This window comes from Mus pahari, chromosome 3 (assembly GCF_900095145.1).
Source record: "Mus pahari chromosome 3, PAHARI_EIJ_v1.1, whole genome shotgun sequence".
Taxonomy (NCBI): Eukaryota; Metazoa; Chordata; class Mammalia; order Rodentia; family Muridae; genus Mus; species Mus pahari.
In genome coordinates, this window is record NC_034592.1 from 13,479,197 (window position 1) to 13,495,260 (window position 16,064).

The window sequence follows — 16,064 nt, forward strand, 5'->3', positions numbered from 1 at the left end:
CCCTCTCCCTCTTCCTCTCTCTCCCTCTCTCTTCCCCTCCCCCTCCCTTCACCCTCTCCTTCCTCCTCTCCCTCTCCTTCCGTGTGTGTGTGTGTGTGTGTGTGCGCGTGTGCGCGCGCGTGTGCGTGTGCGTGTTCAGAGCTAGCAGGAGGCCCACAGAGATGTTGGTTGATATCTCTCTTCTTCTAGGCCCATCTTGCCCTTCCCCACAAGTGTCCCTGATGTTGGGCTTGCTTCCCCGTGCCTACTCTTACTACATTCCACCTGAAGAGGCCCTTGATGGCAGAAGCTACTCCGGCTGTGTTGTAGAGTGTGTGCCAGGAGTGACTGTGGGGTTCCCCAGGGTCAACTACAATTGTAATAGTTCTCTGGTGCCAGAGGTACTCATTGTATGCCAGAAACCGTAAGCACTACACAGGCCCCATCCTCACAGGCCCTTTGTAGGTGACAGAACAGAAGCTTGGAGAAAGCAGCTTGTTCCTGGTCGGTAGGGACAGGGATAGTTTTGAAGTTCGTGTCTCTCTAACACACAATGAAACCTCAGACAGCCTGCTTCAGAGCTGACTCACAACCTGTGCCCCTCTTCCTGACTCAAGGAACAAGTAAATTTGTCCCCAGTAGAATGCTGTGGGCCTAACAGCAGAACCCTGTAACATCACATATAGGGCTCATTGGTTTGGTCCTTGGCAAAGCTGGGGGCCCACGGGGGCTTGCGTTGCTGTAGTGTGTCTCTAAGGGCCTCCTAAAGTCAAGGCCTGGGGGGTCTAAGCTCAGACTGACACCAAGTGGGTCACAGCAGCCTCCATGTGCACGTTGTGTCCTTTGAAGGCAACCAGGAAGCGCCTGCATTCCAGAGCCAGGGTCTGCTAGGGCCCTAGACTTCAGCAAACGTGGGTGGTGCCTGGCCAGCCATAACACACGCTCTGCCTTAGCCAAGTGAGAGCGAGCCCTGGCTCCTGTGGTCTTAGGGGGAGGTGTGGGGACAGCAGCAAGCCTGCGCCTCGCCCCAGGCACAGATGGTTCTCATTGCTAGCTCCTGCTCCTTCCTAGGAAAACAAACTAACTCGGGGCCAACAGCCCAGTTTTATCTTGTGTTTGCTTTTGTTGCCATTTCTCTCTGCCTGAAGCCACTGTCCTGTGGGCTGCGTCTACAGGGTCTGTCTGGGGTGACCTTGGCATGGCGTCCCTCTTCAGGCCAGGGGCCAGGGGTGCAGAAAAACTGCCAAGGACACTGCCATAGTCTGCACCCTGACTTGTCCCTGTTCCACTGAGGGTCACAGCTACTTTTTCAAGAAGATTTAGATTGGCCCGGAGAGGAGAGCAGAGACCTGGGTGAGTCCCAATCGAGCTGGCTGTCCGGGGATGGTGCCCTGTGGCTGGCTGGGGTTGGCTGAGGTGAAGGCTCCCAGGCTACTCAAGTGTGGATGAAGAAAGATCACTCAGAGGTTCATATCCTCAGGGTCCTGGGAGAACTCAGAGGAGGATAGACAGATGAATGAGCAACCGCCAGTCTCCTACGTGGGCTCCTGGTGTTCTTCCAGTATGTTTTCCAAACGCTTGCATTTCACAGGTAGTGACAACATGAAATCTGGTGGTAAAAGCCCTAGGAGGGTAGAGACTTGCCCAGGGCTGGACAGCATCCTCCCACCCTGACTCCATCCAGGAAGACCTATTTTCTCCTTAGCCCCAGGTGCATCTGCATGGCCTGTACCCCACAAGCGGTGACAGGAAAGGAACAGGATGAGTGTGTGACAGCAAAGTCTCGTGTGTGTGTGTGTGTGTGTGTGTGTGTGTGTGTGTGTGTGTGTAAGATAAAGCACTAAACTCCAGGGGCTTAGCAGGGCTTCCCCCAAAGAAAAGGAAACAGCATTGTCCACACTAGAGCAGGACTCTCCTTGCACTGGACCTCAAAGACAGAGCCCCGCCCACCCCACGGTAGGCGGGACCGCCGCAGTGGTGGCCGGTGGGCGCCTGCCCCTCCCCACCCTCCCTCCGCCTGGCGGCGGTGACATCACAGCTCTGGCGGGAGGGGCGGCGGCACCCCAGCACATCACTTCCTCGGCGTCTCGCGCGGACGCGCGGACAGGCGGACGGACGCGCGGACCGGCGGGCAGATCGGCAGGCGGACGGCCGCAGAGCGGGGCGGTGCTCCTGCTCGGCGCGTCCCCGACTCATGGCGAGCCCGGCCCCGCCCGTGGCCGAGGAGCTCCCGGGCCCGGCCTCCAGGCGCCTCTACTCCAGGTAGTTCAAGGACTGGGATGGGGATGGGATCTGAGCGGCGGACGCGGGCGGGAGGCTGCCGGCCCAGAACAAAGGCTGCAGCGGCGACGCGCAACGTGGCCGGGGACGCGCCTCCCTGGATCTGCGTAGGGAGCGGTGGGGGCGCGGGGCCCAAAGATCAGTCCCGCGGCAGAGGGGTTGAGACTGGGTTCTGCCTGCAACCCTATCCCGATGCCAAAAGGGCTTACGGGGCGAGCACTCCACCACCCGGCTCTGCGGGACCCTGAGTAGCATGGATGCCAGTCTTCGTTATCCGGAGTTCTCTTCTCAAGCCTGATACTGCCGTGACCCGGCGTTGGTGTAGCATGGCCACGACCCAGGCTGTCATGATGGGGCCCTGCCTTCACTAGCTATCCCCAGCCCTAGGCCAGAAGGAGCTGGGCCAGAGCCAGGCAAGTGGGTGTGTGCCTCCTTACAAAGGCATTTGCCTTCCAGGCAGGTTCACAGGTGATCCAGCGGTCTGTGCTGTGTGTCCACGCCCACTGGGAATGACAGGATAGCCCTGCCCCTGGCTCCATGCCTCCCTGATGACTCCCGCCTGATGGACGAGGGTGTTCCCCAGTGAGATGCTGGACCAGCCTGAGTGCTGGGCCATCAGCCCTAAAGGAAGGCCCGGCATCCTTCGGTTAGCTTCTGGCTCCCACCCCGTCTAGCCCTTCCCCAAATCTGGGGTCTCCCTATTAGGGGTCAACCCTGAAGAAATCTACTCAAGTGGGGTGGTTCATCAGCTAGCCAAGATCTGCCTAGTACCTCCAAAGAGCAAAATGAGGGCTTGGTGCCTGGTGAACAGAGCCTTGCCCTCCAGTTCTAATACTGCAGCTCTGAGACAGTGTCCCCATTGTGTGGTGTTGAAGATCACGCCTGAGCCCCACACCCTGCCTCCAAGTTCTAGTGCAGGGGTAAGAGGTTTGCTAGCATCTTCTTCTTGGAGTCCCCTGGGAGCAGAGGCTCTGTGGGGTCACATTTAACTCAGGGCCAGCCACCTGTGAGAAGGAGGTATCTACTAGGCAGACTGTTGTATGTGTGTGTGTGTGTGTGTGTGTGTGTGTGTGTGAGAGAGAGAGAGAGAGAGAGAGAGAGAGAGAGAGAGAGAGAGGTGGACATTCAGAGCACAGGTCTCAAAGCTGTGTCAGTTGCTCCCAGTTCCCCCTTGAGGTGACCCACTAGGCAGAACTCCGGCCCCTGTGTAGCTCTCACTGGTTAGGAACAGTATTCAGGATACTGGTTGAGGCCCTGTGCTCAGCCTGGCAGTCCTCCAAGCTGAAACCCAAGCTGAGCTCAGAGGGTTGAGCTGGGACCAGATTTAAGTTGTTAGGCCAAGAGCCTCCCCACAGAGCCTGCCAGGAGGCCTGTGAGCTGTTTGGTCTCCACCTGTTGTGTCACAGCCAGGCCTGGATAGCCGGTCCCTGACTTTGATAGGCTTGTCAGATGTGAAGTACCTGAAGCATTTTGAAGCAGGGTTAGGGTTCAGAGATGAATAGTCTCTACCATTAAGCCCAGCAACCTGTGGCCTCTGGAACTAGAAGGAGGAAATCCAAGCATGTCCTGTCCCCTCGTGAACCCCACTGTGTTCATGGAAGCTTGCGGTGGCTGCCGGGGTACCTGGGTGCCGAGTGAACTGGATCCACCTCATCTAAGAATGCCTGTGGCTTCTCTGGGCTGGTACGGGATGTCTTGATGGGAGACGCGCTCTGCGTCGTCCACCATCCCACGAGCATCCCCGTTCTTACTGGCATCTGACTGAGAGGGTTTGATACTTACAAAATGGGGCTGAAGAGCTGAGAAGAACCACAGATGTGTCCCTGAATGACCAGCTCCCCATGGAGTGTAGCGAGGGGCTGGGTCAGGGAGGCAGGAACACTGGGAGGGGTGGGGTAGAATGGAGAGGGTCTCTGTTGAGAATCTCTGGTACACTGGCACTGGGGCCAGAACAGGGGCTCGGGATAGAGGGTCCCGGAGACAAGTAGCCAGGAAGCCCTTACGTGTCCTCTTCTGGACTGCCAGCCCCACAAGGAAGAGGCTAAGGCCTGAGTGAAGCCGGACGGGAGGGTTAGCAGGGGAGCCCACATTGGAGTGGCCTTACAAAGGTGCACCTAGGGTAGGGGCTACTGGTGCCCAGGCATGGCAAGGCCTCTGTGGCCACACAATGCTGGTCCCCTACTTTAGCACCTCTTTCTGTGCCCTTGCCTCAGCACTGTCCCAGACAGCACAATTCCCCAGGTGGCCCTGCAAACCTGACCATTAGGTCCTTTCCTGAAGCTAAGGTCTCTCCTCCCTTCCACAGCTTCTACTGCCCCTTTCCTCCCTCTCAGCGCTTCCCTGGCTGCTGAGGGAAAGTCGGTGTAACTTCCTTCTACAAGATGCTGGGCAGTGCGGAGCTGTGAGCAAGGGTCTCTCAGGCCGAGATGCTGGGCAGTGCGGAGCTGTGAGCAAGGGTCTCTCAGGCCGAGATGNCAGTGCGGAGCTGTGAGCAAGGGTCTCTCAGGCCGAGATGCTGGGCAGTGCGGAGCTGTGAGCAAGGGTCTCTCAGGCCGAGATGCTGGGCAGTGGGGAGCTGTGAGCAAGGGTCTCTCAAGCTTTTGGCCAGGGATCCGTCCCAGGTGACTGCTCTGCAGAGAAGGGGGCAGGCAGAGATCCAGGTAGCTAGACAGCTCATTGTGGGTACTAGAAGACACCAGGAGAGTTAAGGGGACACACGGATGAGATCGGGAGGCCACGAGCAGAGTGTAGAGTCAGCTACTGCTTCAGTGACTGAGATGTGGCAGACAGTGCCTGGGTCTTGGTTCTTGTGTTCTTGGCCTCTGTAAGGGGAGTGGCACAGAGCTGTGATCCTTTTAAAGTGGCTCCATAGGTGACATGGCTTGGGGTCAGGACCTCAGTGTGGAGATGGGGAAGTGAAGGATCACTATTTATCTGTTCATCTATAGGTCTGTCTGGACAGAAGACTAATACCAGACAGGAGTCGCTCGCTCCCAGAATTGGAGTGGCATGGACAGTGGGAGACACTAAGCTCTAGAACCCAGGTGACTTTGATTTTGCACCCCAAGAGTAGAATTTCAGGCAACCCTTGGAGTGAACAGGCCTTTCAGAGGCCTGAGGTAACCCAGCATCTGTTTGTTCAAATGGTGGCACCCCTGGGTGTGTGGTCACCTTGACAGGTGACAGGTGGACAGCACCTTCTAGGCCTGCAGAGGTGGGAACAGAGGTTCCAGGAACTTCTCTGCTCAGCTGCCTCAGACTGGCTGCCCCCACAGAGCAGGAGAAGGTGGAAAGCAAAGCAGGCGTGTTGACGGGGAGGTGGGCAGGAGAGCACCCCTGGGGGGTTCTAGGCTGGTGTTCCAGAAGTGGTACCCCTGTGACTCAGAACAGGAAGTAAAAGCCCCAAGGAGTCTCAGTGCCCCTGCTGTCCAGCTCCCGTGGCTGCCGCTGTACTTACCCTGTTCTCATCTCTGGGTTCCACAGCCCAAAGACATGTAGCCCGGCAGGGGGGCTCCAGGGGGGTCTGGTCATGGTGGGGGCGTGAGGCCAAAACGGGGCAGTGGTCTAGGGAAAGGCCTCTGAGAAGCCATCCGTGTGCTGCCCTCATGCACTGGATCAGGCCCTGACTCTGTGGTCCTGTCCATCAGTGGACATTGGTAGCTCCTCTCTACTCTTGGGGTCTCTCCCTTTGCCCTAGAAGGGCTACAAAGGTGGGTGTGTCCTTAGAAGTTAGAGAAAGAGCCCAACTGTGTCGGGACCAGCCTCCACAGACCCTGTGTGGCCCGCACCCAGGTTAGACCTGGAAATCTGGAGCTTACCTTGAAGAGCTGGGTGGATGTGACCGTGGGCAAGAGTCCCGCAAGCAGAAGAGGACTCTGCGTTCCGGCTCAGTTGAGTTGCCTGTGCCAGGATGCAGGGCAGACCAAACGGCAGGGGCTGGAGAGAGTAAAGAGGCCAAGTTGTTCGGAATCCTAACTTTGCCCAGCCGTAGGACAGGCTCTCCTGACTGGCATTCCGAAAGGCGGAAGTCTGTCAGCGCCAGGTGAGGATCAGAACTGGACTGGGAGATTCTCATGCCCATCTTTTTTTCACCACTAATGTTGCCAGTCCTAGCACTCCTGAAGTCCCTGGGTTCTGGGTCTGAGCTGTGTAAAAATGTGCTAAGGGATTGATTCCCTGCTCCCTGCCCAGCCCCCAAGGAGGACAGAAGGGCAGCAGAGGATTACCTTAGCTCCCCACCCCACCCCCGCCATCAGTGTTCATCCATCCAGTCTGAGCTGCCCTTGATCCCTTGATCCACATTATACCCTGGGGAGGACAGAGGAGCTGTTGGAGAGCTCGGGGTGTCCCGTAGCCTTAAGATCCTGAGACTGCCGTGTCCCCTGGGACTATGGCTGGAGCTCTGTGATGCTGAATTCTGCCATGGAGGGCCAGCCTCTGGCCCTGAGCTTGGCAGAGAAGGCTGTGTGCAAGGTGGTGTATGGTGCCCCTCGCCCCCGCCCATTGCTGCTGCCCGTGGGCCTGGAACTGTGGCTGTATGTACAGAAGATGCGTAACCTCCAGAGAAAGAGGTGGGGACCAGACAGGTATCGGGCTTCAAGGCCCGGTGCCTGGGTGGGTCCAGGCATGATTTGGGAGTGTCTTGGAGTTGGGGGAGGAACAGGAACCTTCAGAGAAAGGGGTTGAGCAGGTGACAGGTGTCAGATGGGTGTCTGGCATGATTGAGAGCTGTTTTGTGGGGAAGGGCTCTTTATGTCATGACCTAAGTCAGTACCCCTAGTACAGAGTAACCATCACATCGATGCCCCTTCTGGAATATTCCCTAGGGCTTCTTCCCCACTCCTCTCCCAAACCTTTGCTCTTCGGGTGTCAACACACTGGTCTAGGAGGATGATGGGACAGGGAGGCAGTAGTCTCTCCCATGTAACAGGCACTCCTGTGCCATCATCTAAAAGGATGACATCGCTGAGCTGTAACTGGCTGCTCGGCAACCACGGGGCAGGGATACATAGGCCTTAATGAGGAAGCCAGAACTTGGCATTGGCCACAAGAGAGATACCTTGTGGCTGGTTGCCACAGTAACCGTGGCCCTTGTGGCCAACGTGGCAACTGATGGCCTTTCCCAGAGGGCTTGGTAAGGTGGCCATCCAGGACTCCAGCAGGTATGGGATGGGAGTTCCTGGCATAACAACAAAAGTGGATAGTCCAGGGCCTGGCTTCCTGGTCTCAAGGTCACATGCCTTGCCCTGACCCTTGAGAGGTCACGTGACTCTGCTGGTCTCTGGAGGAAAGAGAGAAATGGAGGGAATCCCTGAGCCCTAGTCCAGCAAGAAGCCCATTCATTCTCCCTGATGCCAAGTGTATCTAATGTCCCGAACGCCCTTCTCAGTAACTTTGTTCTATGTTTTCAACATTTGACCAAGGCCCCTTCAAATGCCATGCCTGGGTCTCAGCCCTGGGTAGGAATGTCTGGACTGTGTGTCTAGAAGGGGCAAGCCTTCACAGCCTTCTTATGGCAGACAGACAAGACAGACCCAGAGAGTGACACCCACACTAAAGCAGGGTCCCAGCCGGGCACAGCATGGGGGGTGAGGGAGCGAACTGACTTGGTGATAGCCAGAGATGCCCTAGCAAGACAAGCCCAGACTGCAGCGTGATTACAGGTACCAGAAGCCCTCAGAGAGGTGGAAGACAAGCTCCTGCCCATCCATTCTGAGAGCTCATGTTCCATTCCCTGGGGAGATCGAAGGCAGGCATTACTGCTTCTTGGCACCTGATCATATGGTGTCAGAAGAGAAAGGTGGGGCAGTCGGTGGTTGGCTTCTGGAAAATCAGGGACCTTTTGAGTGCCAGAAAAGAAGTTGTGGTGCTGTGGGCTTGGGGATTCCAAGGGGATTGGACGCTATGGCCTGGTTCCGAGGGTGTTGGCTGTGTGGGCACCTGGGCACAGGGAGGGTGGGACTTCCCCCAGCACAATGCTCTGAACCCAGGGATGCAGACGCTTGGACCAACTTCTCAGGGGTGTCTATTGACTCCACCATCTATTCATGTGGTACTGTTATCTTGGGAAAGTTCAAAATGCTCCATTGATAACACAGAATACAGAGGGTGTGGCTTTGCAGTTTGTGTCAAAGAACTTTTGGTTAAAATGCTTAGCATCTCCGTTCTTGATTTTTACCCCTTCCCCGAATCACTTTGGAGAGTTGGCTGATCCTCCTGACACAGAGGCTGGGCCAGCATCTTGAACAACTGGGCACTTGATGCTGACTTTAAAGTTATTCAGTCAGAGTTGGGCCCAATGCTTTACGTCTGTAATTCTAGTTTCTGGGAAGGCCAAGGCTAGGGAATTGCTTGGACTGGCAACATAGAGACCTTGACTCAAACAGCGAAGAGAAAAAAGACAGGTTGGTCTGAAACTGGAGCAAACACTTGGGTCCTCAAGTCCCCAGGCCACAGGGTGCAGGAGCAGCATAGGATGGGGACTTTGGGGATGGGGGTGGCACTGTTCGGGGTCTGAGGGAACTTCTCCGGCACAGCTTCCCACAGGATATTTCCACTTGTCAACACAGCCTGAGGAGCTTGTAACCCTACAGATGAAACCTTCAGACCCAGGCTGTTCTTGGCCCCTGGTGGTAAGGGCTGGATATTAAGGCAGGGATTACCGGACAGCGGTGGCTCAGGGCAGGGATTGCCGGACAGCGGCGGCTCACGCCTTTACTCCCAGGACTTGGGCAGAGAGGCATGTGATCCTCTGAGTTTGAGGCCAACATGGTCTACAGAGTCAGTTCCAGGGCTGCCAGAGCTACACAGAGAAACCCTGTTCAGAAACAACAAGAACAAAAGATAGGGGCAAAGAAGGTGAGCCACACCGCTTGGGTACTGTCGGGGGCCAGGATCTGCTCTGAGCATGAGCTCCCAGCTGGCATATCTGTGAACAGAGCTGTGACAGGGCACAGCTGCTGAGGGATGTCGTCTCTATTGTGACCACAGAGCCTGTCAAGGGGGGGACCATGGTATTCCTTCTCTGCCCAGGATGGAAGCCTCCTGTCTGGAGCTGGCCCTGGAAGGGGAGCGGCTGTGCAAGGCGGGGGACTTCAAGGCAGGTGTGGCCTTCTTCGAGGCTGCTGTGCAGGTGGGCACTGAGGACCTGAAGACGCTGAGTGCCATCTACAGCCAGCTGGGCAATGCCTACTTCTACCTGAAGGAGTATGCCCGGGCCCTGCAGTTCCACAAGCATGACTTGCTGCTGGCACGGTAAGTACTGGTGGATTGTGGCCTGATGGCATTGTCCTGGTCCCCTGTGTGTGGAGTCCCCTGCCCTTGGGGGAGGTTGGACAGGACAGGTCTGTCTGCTCCTGGAGAGCCCAACAGGAGGGCCTGACCTGGGAAGGGGAATCTGTGAATCCCTTAGAGGTCAGCGTTCAAGTTAAAATATATGTGTGTGCTGTCTCCATGTGTATATGTATGTAAGTGTGTGTATATATATTTGCCTGCATTTATGTGTGTGTGCCTGTGCGTGTGCATGTATGAACACGTGTCTGTCTCTGTGTTCTCTCTGGCTTGGTGTGACTCTTTCTCCCTGAGATTGTGTCTCTACCACCCATAGCTATTCCTTTTCTGTGGTCTTGGGTTCCAGTTACTCTTGCCATCTTCTCTGTAAGGTATGGTCTTACTCCAGGGGAACCCCCCTGCTCTCCCTGTGAACTCTGACCCCTTGGAGGTTTATGGTCTCCCTTCTGCACGTTTCCCACCGTTTCCTAGTTTCTATCTTGATGCCTCCAGTCCTGTCTAGCCTTTGACTCTTGGTTCCTACTGTGTCCTGCAGGGCCTCCCTCTCACACCACATTTAACCCAGCTTCTACAGAGGCCTCAGAGCCACCCTGACTGCGTAGACAGGGCGCAGAATTCCCCCAGCCCTGTCCGTGCTGGCGACCCCCCACCAGCGATCCTCCCCACTTCTCTGTCCTCAGCATGCAGTACAGACCTGACCGGGCTGGCGGATCACCGACGCGTGTGTCTCTCCCTCTGAGGCGGCTTTGGCTCTTGATCAGCACAGGGCCCATCTAAACCCAACTGACCCCTCACTCCTTCCTGCCCTCCAGGACCATTGGTGACCGCATGGGGGAGGCCAAGGCTAGTGGGAACCTGGGCAACACACTCAAGGTCCTAGGCCGATTCGATGAGGCAATCGTCTGCTGCCAACGACACTTGGACATTGCCCAGGAGCAGGGGGACAAGGTGAGTGGTCGGACCCTTGGGTCCTCTACCCTTCCCATCCCTGCTGGGGTTCTTACCCTCAAACATGACTAGGCAAAGCAGTAGGCCCAGCCACCTCTGCCACCCAACTGGCAGAGAATAGAGGGGTAGAGGGTAGAACTGGGTTTGCCCTTACTCGGGACTCTGAGGCCATGGGACTAGAACACACCCCTGCAAGTGCACCTTGGTGTGAGTTCCCTAGGGGACTGCAGAGCCTCTACCTCACTGCCCACAGGTTGGGGAGGCAAGAGCACTCTACAACATTGGCAACGTGTACCACGCCAAGGGCAAACAGCTCTCCTGGAATGCTGCCCAGGACCCCGGGCACCTGCCACCTGATGTCCGCGAGACACTCCACAGGGCCTCTGAGTTCTATGAGTGAGTGAGTGGGGTGGGCTGGCACCGCGGGCCGATGGGGCTGGGCTTGTCTGAATGCCCCTGCATTCCAGAAACACTTCTTGAGCCAGCGTGTTCCTGGTAAGGGGCTGGGCAGGATTCCTAGACACAAAACACCCTCACATATAGATAGCCCTACTGCACTGTGGGCATTACACCCCCCCACACACACACACACCTCTCATGGCATGGTAGGCTTCGACCAACCTTCCAGCCCCGAGGCTCCAGTGTCATTTGAGCCAAGGATCCCATTCCCTCCACATACTCCTGGGAGAGCCACTCAGTACTTTCCAGCTTCAGGAGGAAGCTATGTAGCCACTTCCTGGTGCTAGGAAGGACTAGCTCTCAAAGACTTGGCCCCCTAGGAGGAACCTGTCTTTGGTGAAGGAACTAGGCGATCGGGCGGCCCAGGGCAGGGCCTACGGCAACCTCGGTAACACTCACTACCTGCTGGGGAACTTCACGGAGGCCACAACCTTCCACAAAGAGGTGAGCTGGGCCTGGGTACTGGAGCAGGGATGCTGTAGTAGGAAGGCTTCGGGTTCCCCTCAGAGTCCTCTACGGCATGGGGCTGGAGTGTCTCTGAGCCCCCCCCCACTTGTGTTGTATTTGGTCCTGTGGTCAAAGTCTACTCCCCTGGACACTTAGACATTAAGCTAGCACCTTGGGTGGGGCCTAGGGTTGCACGGCTATGTGACGACCTCAGGGTTTGGATCTCTCTGCAGCGCCTGGCCATCGCCAAGGAGTTTGGAGACAAGGCAGCTGAGCGGAGGGCCTACAGCAACCTGGGCAATGCTCACATCTTCTTGGGGCGCTTTGATGTGGCTGCTGAGCATTACAAGTAAGCAGGGAAGACAGCCCTGGGGTGTACTGAGCACCAGGCTGCAGAGATGCCGCTCCCATGGCGCAGTCCCAGGAGCCAAGTGGAGACTCTGGCTGCCCTGCAGAAGGCCAACGCATGAAGCTCCTGGGTGTCCCTGACCTGTGTCACAGTTCTTAGTCAGCTACTTCCTGGGTAGAGGGGTGGCCACTAGATGGAGCAGGTTCTTCATGCTCATCTCAGTTCTGAGATGCAGACACTGGATCCCCGCAAATATCATCTGCTCAGAGCTGTTGGTGATGTTAGCCAATGTCACAGTTCGCTAACTCCTTAGCCAGTGGGAACCCGTGCACCCACACGCATCTGGTGCTGTGAATTGAGTGCAGTGGCCAAGTCAAGATGAGCGTTCCTGATGTAGAAGAGACATTGCCACTCCCCTCAGGGACTAACTCTCCCATTCTGTACAGGAAGACGCTGCAGCTGTCTCGGCAGCTCCGGGACCAGGCGGTGGAAGCTCAGGCTTGCTACAGTCTAGGCAACACCTACACACTGCTACAGGACTACGAGCGTGCTGCTGAGTACCACCTGCGGCACCTAGTTATTGCCCAGGAGCTGGCTGATAGGTGTGTGAAAACAGGGCCTTGGCTGGGCCTGACTTACAGTGACAGCCTGTGTTTGAGTACATGCTCCCCTGCGGGCCACAGCATGCATGCTCAGAGCGACATCCCACATAGGCCCTCAGCCAATCCCTCAGTGAGAAACAGTTTAAGCAAATAGGTAGGTCCAAGGCTTGTAGGGGCTCGTGACCTCACAGCTCTGGACTAGCCTTCTGTGCAGATCTGGATGTAGCAGGGTTTCAGAGCCCAGACCTGGGGGCAGCTATAACGGGAGGGATCCTCGAAGAGCTGCCCAGCCCCCAGGGCTTCGGGGGGGGAGATAATGGAAGTGTCCTGGAATTAGGTAGAGATACTGGGACTAGCAACAGAAACCACGAACTGTCCCTGAATGCATGGTTCACTTTGGACCTGGGTGAGGGAGCAGGCTGCAGGGAGTCACTTGCTGGCCACTAGGGGGCGAACCAGACCTTGCGTAACAGTACACAATTGCTGGGCTCTGAGGGCCCAACTGGCCCCAGGGTAAGCCGGTAACATGCTTAGGTTTATCAAGTTGATTTTTTTTTTTTTTTTAACAAGAAAGCACAAAAGTGCAGCTGGTTGGCATGTCTCCTTCGAGGGGGTGGGCCAGTGAGCACCGTGGCCAGGGCCAACCGGCTCCTTTGGCTGAGGAAACACTGTGCTGTTGGTACATTGTGTACCAGGGTTGTGGGAGGATCAGTGACTTGGGGCAGTCGGCAGTCCTGGGAGGCAGGGTGTGATTGTCTAACCTTCTACAGGGTGGGAGAGGGCCGAGCGTGCTGGAGCCTGGGGAACGCCTATGTGTCCATGGGGAGCCCCGCACAGGCCTTGACCTTTGCCAAGAAACATCTGCAGATCTCCCAGGAGGTGAGCCGGGCCTACTCCCCGAGGTCTTTGCTGGTGCCTCAGCAGCACATTGTCTTCTTTCTTGTGCTTGTTCTCAACAACCCTTTCTGAACACTGGATCCCTAGGAGGACAGTTCCCACTTGTGTGTACCAGGGCCAGTGGGTCAATGGGGGGAGCAAGGATCTGTTTTCCACTTAGAATGCTGGTGTCCCCTGTGTGGATTCCATCCTCCAATCCCTAGGGAACTGGGCTGTGTTAGGTATCAGGGATGCTGGGAGTAGCCTTTGGGAGGTGCGCCAGGGAGACAGGTCCTATTGCCCAGGAATACCCCGTGATACCTCTCTAGGAAGCTGAGTGGTCCCTTCCTATGTTCAGTCACCTCCTACTGTGGACAGTGCAGGGACATCCGAGAGAAACCTAGCCTCGCTAACTAAGGGTGGATCTCAAGCCCCTACAGCATCAAAGGGAGCTTCTCAGGCTCCCAGGTCCAGGTACAAGAACAGGATGGGCCGGAGCAGAAGAGCCCTGTCTGAAGATCCCCCCACAGGGGATTAGCCGCACTTCCCCATGAGTGCAAACAGAGGTCTCCAAAGACGTCTGAGCTTCATGGTTCCCTTTGTTCTTCATACTGGGTTTGTACTCAAGAGGATCCCACCGATGGAGTCTCAGTACCGGGGACCTGAGGCTCGTGGGCCCTAGGAGAAGACAGCTTCCTGTGGTTGAGACGGGCTTACTCCAAGACAAGGCCAGGCTGACCATTCACAGGAGGTTTCCCAAGACCCCGAGCACTTCTGGGATGGACTAGAGGCTGTCCAGAACACCTAGGAATAGACTCTCAGAGTCAAGTCCCGGTAGTGAAGGACTGGCTCGCTCAGAAATCCAAGGGTCTGAGGTTAGCCCAGGCTGTCCAGCAGGCCAAGGATGGTGTGCAAGAGCCCTGTCACTGACGCTCAGAGAGCACAGTCCCAAGTCTAACCTGCCACCTGTCCACCCACCCCTGCTTGCTTCAGATTGGAGACCGAAACGGAGAACTCACAGCCCGCATGAATATTGCCCACCTGCAGCTGGCCCTGGGCCGGCTGACTAGCCCAGCAGCAGCAGAGAAGCCAGATCTGGCTGGCTATGAGGCACAAGGTAAGCTGTGGTTCCGGGGGCTGGAATGTGCTTCCTCATGTCTGTAGTCTCAGCATGAGGTACAGTAGTCAGGGCAGCTCAGAACAGGGGTGTGGCAAGAGAGAGACTCGTGGGTGGGGGAGACAGTTCAGGACACAGGGTGGGTCTCCCAGAAAGGAAGCCATTAACAGCTACTGAGTAAGAGCAGAGGCTGTACCCGATCTGGACACCCACTCGTCCTTGTTCTGGGTCCAGGAGAGACCATACCACTCCCTGCCCAGGAAAGCTCATAGTGGGATGGAGAGTCAGGCGGACACAGAACTGCATTGCAGTGTGATGTGGGGAGAGCCAGGGTGTCCCGAGTTCTAGGGCACAGATGGACTCCACTGGGGCATGTCAGGGACCAGGGGTGTTTTAGTCACTGTTCTATTGCTGTGAAGAGACACCACGACAGAGGCAACTCTTATGAAAGAAAGCATTTAATTGGGCGCTTACTAACAGTTTCAGTGGTGTGGTCCATTATCATCATGGTGGGGAGTGTGGTGACAGGCAGGAAGAGCACTGGGAAAGCACCTAAGAGTGCACATCTGATCCAAAGTTACAGGAAGGGGCGGGGAAAGGGGCTTGGCATAGGCTTTTGAAACCTCAAAGTCCACTCTCAGTGCCAGTGCCGCACCTCCTCCAACAAGGCCACACCTCCTCCAACAAGGCCACACCTCCTCCAACAAGGCTACACCCCCTTTTTTTTCTTCACATTTTGTGTTCATTTTAATGATAAAAAGGGGCAAAGGAGAAAAAACCCTGATATTCCACTTATATTGCATAACAAGCTAACCAAACAGGACATGGGGGATGAATTATAAAACATCATTTTACATATTTTTCTATGACTATTCTTCAATTAGACTTCTGTATTTCAAATAAGGCTGAGGTATAGTATACTGGCAAAAATATAAGAGGCAAATAATAATAGTGCCAAAGTAATAGGTACTCAGAATCAAAACCCATGTCAGAACACATCATATAGTAACCATTTATCAGGGTAGAGCAGCAGGAGAAAGTTACCTCAAGTCATCATCATTTGAGTGCTTCTCAGCTTCACCATGGTAACTTTGTGACGTCATTCTTCATTTGTGAAGTAGTAATATTCATGTCAAAAAAGGAAGGGAGGGCGGGGAGCCAGTCAGTTCATTCCAATAAATTACCTCTCCAGTTCTTATAAGCATGCCTATCAGCACAAAATTAGGAAATAATATCTAAAATTAGAAGAGACTTGGTTTAAGTTATGAAGCAAATAAAATGAAAAAAAAAAAAAAACCAAGAAAATAGAACCGATGGGGTTGAAAAAGCCCCTCACTGAAAAATCTGTATTAAAAAATAAAATTAATAAAATAAAAATAAAAATAGAAACAAAACTCTGCTAGTACAAAGTAGCCTGAGTGGTTTGACTGACAGAGTGATTGGGTCAGCTGTCACTGCACTTCCATAAATGGTTTTCCTCACTCATGTTAAGTGGCACATGGATGTAAGCAAGCTCTGTAAAGGACAAGGACTGTATTTTCACACAACCCAAATAGTTAACTGTATATCCTATAAATAAAAAATAGCTTACTTTGACAACTGACTGAAATATGTGAGGACTCCATGTATCCAACCACATGGTTGTTTGCTGTATAGTCCTGTGCAAATATAAAATTTTTTTTTGCTATAAAAGCATTCCACTATCTGGGATTCAGCC

At 55.1% G+C, this 16,064-nt stretch overlaps 1 protein-coding gene across 4 annotated transcripts in view; it reads left to right on the top strand.

Annotated features, from left to right (window-relative positions):
- The first annotated feature begins 1,314 nt into the window (after positions 1-1,314).
- Positions 1,315-16,064, top strand: part of Gpsm1 (G protein signaling modulator 1) — a 28,324-nt gene continuing 13,574 nt past the window's right edge. Inside the window, exons 1-9 of one of the 4 annotated variants that reach the window (XM_029536102.1) lie at positions 1,315-1,332; positions 9,292-9,513; positions 10,362-10,497; positions 10,751-10,893; positions 11,277-11,400; positions 11,637-11,752; positions 12,199-12,354; positions 13,125-13,233; positions 14,224-14,347. In XM_029536102.1, the coding sequence (XP_029391962.1) occupies positions 9,293-9,513; positions 10,362-10,497; positions 10,751-10,893; positions 11,277-11,400; positions 11,637-11,752; positions 12,199-12,354; positions 13,125-13,233; positions 14,224-14,347 (1,129 nt within the window). In that variant the 5' untranslated portion in view covers positions 1,315-1,332; position 9,292. Of the gene's footprint in view, positions 1,333-1,994; positions 2,242-9,291; positions 9,514-10,361; positions 10,498-10,750; positions 10,898-11,276; positions 11,401-11,636; positions 11,753-12,198; positions 12,355-13,124; positions 13,234-14,223; positions 14,348-16,064 lie in introns of those variants that run through there. The other 3 variants (XM_021193918.2, XM_021193917.2, XM_029536106.1) reach the window with 3 other exon arrangements.